The sequence below is a fragment of the Portunus trituberculatus genome, chromosome 30, assembly GCF_017591435.1.
Source record: "Portunus trituberculatus isolate SZX2019 chromosome 30, ASM1759143v1, whole genome shotgun sequence".
NCBI classification, from domain to species: domain Eukaryota; kingdom Metazoa; phylum Arthropoda; class Malacostraca; order Decapoda; family Portunidae; genus Portunus; species Portunus trituberculatus.
Window position 1 is genome coordinate 4,922,490 of NC_059284.1, and position 5,000 is coordinate 4,927,489.

General features: G+C 41.5%; 1 protein-coding gene across 1 annotated transcript in view; it reads left to right on the top strand.

The window, feature by feature from the left end:
* The window catches only part of LOC123510738 (calcium uniporter protein, mitochondrial-like), a 119,461-nt gene that overhangs the window by 62,303 nt on the left and 52,158 nt on the right, over positions 1-5,000 (top strand). Inside the window, exon 2 of the mRNA XM_045266082.1 lies at positions 3,933-4,050. Within this exon, the coding sequence (XP_045122017.1) occupies positions 3,933-4,050 (118 nt within the window). The remainder of the gene's footprint in view (positions 1-3,932; positions 4,051-5,000) is intronic.

Consider the following 5,000-nt stretch of genomic DNA (forward strand, 5'->3'; position numbering starts at 1 on the left):
GAGATAGCTGAAGGTGGAAAGAGGTGCAGGTAGGTGGAGGTGGAGGAGGAGTGGAGTGTGTTGATAGAGAGAGGTGGAGGAGGAGGAGGATTGGAGTGAAGTGGTAGAGCGAGGTGGAGGTTGAGTGGAGATGGCTGGAGGTGGAAAGAGGTGGAGGTAGCTGGCATTGGAGGTGGAGGAGGAGGAGTGGAGTGGAGTGGAGAAGGGAGGTGAAGGTGGAAGCGGTGGAGTGAAGCGGTGGATTGGCTTCAAATAACCGTGAAATGGAATATGGACTTGGAAGAAAATGTGAGCTTCGTTTTCTTCCTCCTCCTCCTCCTCCTCCTCCTCCTCCTCCTCCTCCTCCTCCTCCTCCTCCTCCTCCTCTGCACATTAGTTTTATTTTTCTGTTTGTCTATCACTACACACCCTCCTCTTCCTCCTCCTCCTCCTCCTCCTCCTCCTCCTCCTCCTCCTCCTTCTCCTCCTCAGTACATTAGCATACTTGACACCCTCGCCAAATACATTAACATAAATTATAAAGCTGTATAGATCCGCCTTTTAATCCTGTCCATTAGTGTGTTTTTGACGAGGGCACAGCTCATCTCTCCTATATTTGCTTATAATCACCTCATAATTGGTGATTCACTCGGCCGGTCGTCACTCTCTCCTTGTCACCTGGACCAGAGAGAGAGAGAGAGAGAGAGAGAGAGAGAGAGAGAGAGAGAGAGAGAGAGAGAGAGAGAGAGAGAGAGAGAGAGAGAGAGAGAGAAGCCATAACATCAAACTGCCACAGTAAAAACTTTGATGCAAGAAGCTTTTGTTCATTTGGAAAAGTAGATACGAGGAGGAGGAGGAGGAGAAGGAGGAGGAGCATAACGACAAAGAGGAGAGAAGAACCAGGAAGATGAGCAAGAGGAAGAGGAAGAGGAAGAGGAGGAGAAAGACTAGGAGAATAAAAAAGAAAAAGAAAAGATTTGAAATATGTTACCTTTGAATAGAAAACATGTAATTGTCTTGAGAGAGAGAGAGAGAGAGAGAGAGAGAGAGAGAGAGAGAGAGAGAGAGAGAGAGAGAGAGAGAGAGAGAGAGAGATGGAGTGAAGTTGTGAACCTGGAACAAGTTTAGGAAGAAGGAAGAGGGAAGAGGAATACAAAGGAAAGCCAAACAGCAACAGACCTGTTGGTCCTTTCGAGGCTGTTTGGTAACTACTTCTAACTGGCTACAGATAAGAGAGACAGGACAGTACAGGAGAAGGCTCCTCCCTACCCACCACTCCTTCCTCTCTCCAGCTTTCGCTGGCATGGAAAAAAGTTTGGAAAAGTACCATGCAGTGTGGAAAAACTGACATGGAATTTTCACAGGAAAGGATGAAAGGAGATTATATTATTCACCCTACGGTGACCTATGCATATCTATCTATAGGAAAGTTAATATAATTGTATCTAATATAATGTTTAATTATTCAGACAAGAAGAGAGCTTGTTGGGGGTTATTCTTTAAATATTAATCAATTTTGTTTTTGAATGATGCAATGGAAGTACTGTTTACTATTTCTGAAGGAAGCTTATTCCAAATGTTAACTATTCTATTAAAGAAAAAGTGCTTTGCCTCGTGGGTTTTAAAGCGTTTTGGTGTAATTTTAAATCCATTATTCCTTGTTATGGTGGAATGATCAATAGTAAAATATTTATTTACATCAAGGTTGTTGTATCCCTGAAAAATTTTGAAAACTTCGATTAGGTCTCCTCTTATCCTGCGCTTTGTTAAGCTGAATAAATTTAATGCTTCCAGTCGTTCCTCATACGGCTTGTTTCTCAATCTCGGAATCATCTTGGTCACTCTACGCTGGATCCTTTCCAGTTTTTCAATGTCTTTTCTGTAATATGGTGACCAGAACTGCACACAGTATTCAAGCTGAGGACGCACCAATGAGTTATATAAAGTAAGGATAACTTTTTCTGATTTAAATTCAAAGGTTCTTCCAATGAACCCAACTAATTTATTTGCATTCTTTACTGCTTCTGTGCAGTGTTTGCTCGGCTTGAGATCTTTAGACACCACAACACCAAGATCTTTTTCATTCTCAGCACTTGCCAGAGGTACATTACTCATTACGTATTTTGCTTGTACATTGTTACTTCCAATGTGTAGGACTTTACACTTTTCTAGGAGGAGGAGAAGGATGAGGAGGAGGAGGAAGAGGAGGAGGAGGAGGAGGAGGAGGAGGAGGAGGAGGAGGAGGAGGAGGAGGAGGAGGAGGAGGAGGAGGAGGAGGAGGAGGAGGAGGAGGAGGAGGAGGAGGAGGAGGAGGAGGAGGAGGGTGTGACGGGAAGATAAAGAGGAAACGAAGGATGAGAGATAAGAGGATTTACACAAGTGAGAAGAGGAAGTGAGAGGAAAAATAAGGAGGAAAAGGAGGAGAAAGAAGAGGAGGAAGAGCATGGAGGAAAGAGGAAAGAGAAGGAAAAGTGAATGAAGTTGAAGAGGAAAGGAAGGAGGTAAGAAGAGGAGAGAAGAAGAGAAAGAAGAGGAAGAAGAAACGGAAGAGAAAGAATAAGAAAAGAAACAGAAGCTAGAAAGAAAGCTACCTCTCTCTCTCTCTCTCTCTCTCTCTCTCTCTCTCTCTCTCTCTCTCTCTCTCTCTCTCTCTCTCTCTCTCTCAAGAAACAAAGGATAGAAAGAAGAATTGAAAGCTAAGCTAACTCTCTCTCTCTCTCTCTCTCTCTCTCTCTCTCTCTCTCTCTCTCTCTCTCTCTCTCTCTCTCTCTCTCTCTCTCTCATATTCCAAATTCCTGGCATCACTCACATTCCAGGATCCAGGCAAGGCTTTTGGATATGAAGGTTTGCTGTCTCGATCCTTTATTCTCTCTCTCTCTCTCTCTCTCTCTCTCTCTCTCTCTCTCTCTCGATCTCGATCTCGATCTCGCTCTCTCTTTTTTTCTCATTCAAGTCCAGATTTTTTTTGGAAGTTTTGTGTTTTTTTTAATCTTGTTCTAATTTTCTTTTTTTTTTTTTATGTAAGTGAAGGAAATTTTATGGTAATTTAATGCAAGAGGGGAAAAAATGCTGCAAAATTAATGCCAAAATGGAAAGAAAGGGGAAAAAATGTGTTCTTTATTTCCCTTTCCCTTGTTGAATTTAAAAGGGAAATGACAGGAAGGGAAATAAGGAGGTGTCACGTGATTATTCTCTCTCTCTCTCTCTCTCTCTCTCTCTCTCTCTCTCTCTCTCTCTCTCTCTCTCTCTCTCTCTCTCTCTCTCTCTCTCTCTCTCTCTCTCTCTCTCTCTTCTCTCTTCTCTCTTTGTTTTCCTCTCCTTTGTTTGTCTTTTTATTTTTTTTATTCCCTTGTCATTTTTTTATCTCATTCTCTCTCTCTTTCCTCTTTGTTTCTCTCTCTCTCTCTCTCTCTCTCTCTCTCTCTCTCTCTCTCTCTCTCTCTCTCTCTCTCTCTCTCTCTCTCTCTCTCTCTCTCTCTGTTTTCCTCTGTTTCCTGTGTTTTCCTCACTCATTCACACCTGGCTCTCCTCAAACACTCGCTTCACACACACCTGGCCTTACTACCTTTAATTATTCACGCTCCACACCTGTTTTCCACACCTGTTCCTTTAAGATTAACTCCTATATCTGTCTTTAATACCTGTCCTTTATTCACACCTGGCTCATTCACACACCTGTTTAGTATTAATAGTCACTCTCCCTGCACACCTGTTCTCCATACCTGTTTCTTTAATATTCACACACCTGTCATTAGTACCTTTAATTAGTGTCCTTTATACCTGTCCTTTATTCACACCTGGCTCATTTACACACCTGGCAAGAATGGTAAATAGAGATAAAGTAGCCAATTTTTTTTTTTTTTTTTTTATATATATATATATATATCACTGTTTTTCATTAATGTCACTCACCTTGCACATTTGTTCTCTATGCGTGTCTTCCTCCTCTACAGATGTGTCCAGCCGCTTCCAACACCGCCACCAGCAGTAGAAGATGGTGCAGCACTACCACCACCACCACCACCACAGCAACCAACCCTCCTCCGGCCCCCAACGCCCCACAAAACACAGGTAACGCACTCCATCGCCTTCTCTCACTGCTCTATCTCTGGTTTATTTATTATTTTAAGATTAGGTTAGGTTAGGTTAGGTTTAATTATGTTTGTCTTTTCAGTACTGGGACGCATTTCTTACCTTGAGTTTTGTGTGTGATTAATCGATTTTATTTGCATTTGGAAGGGTCTGTGGAGGTCAGAAGATTAATGACCACAGTCGTCACATTCTTAACTCCTTCATAACTGTGACACATTTTTTTTACCTTGAGTTTTGGGTGTGGTTAGACGATTTTATTTACATTAGGAAGGGTCTATGGAGGTCAGAAGATTAATGGCCAGAGTCTTCACTATTCTAATCCCTCACATGCGTTTCTTAAGCTGTATAAAATCACCAAATAGTTAATACAAATAAGCTAAAACATGGATACGTAAGAAATTTAGGAAAGATTAAGTTAGGTTAGGTTAGTACAGGTAAACCAATGCAGGAAACACGAAGCAAAGTTAGGATAAGTTAGTTTAGTTTAAGTTAATACAGGTGAGCTAAGATAAGGATACATAAGACAAAGTTAGGTCAAGTTACCTTAACCCCTTCAGTACCAGGACGCGTTTCCTTATTCATTCTGGTTACTATTTTGTGATTTTATACAGCTTCAGAAACTCATGTGGGGGATTAAAATAGTGAAGACTGTGGCCATTAATTTTGTGACCTTCATAGACCCTTCCTAATGTCGATGAAATGGTCTAATCGTACACAAATTTCAAGGTAAAAATGTATCCCAGTATTGAAAGGGTTAAAATTATGAAGACTGTGGCCATTAATCTTGTGACCTCCATAGACCCTTCCTAATGTCGATAAGATGGTCTGATCATACACAAAACTCGAGAAAAAAATGTATCTCAGTATTGAAAGGGATTAAGATAGTGAAGACTGTGGCCATTAATCTTGTGACCTCCATAGACCCTTCC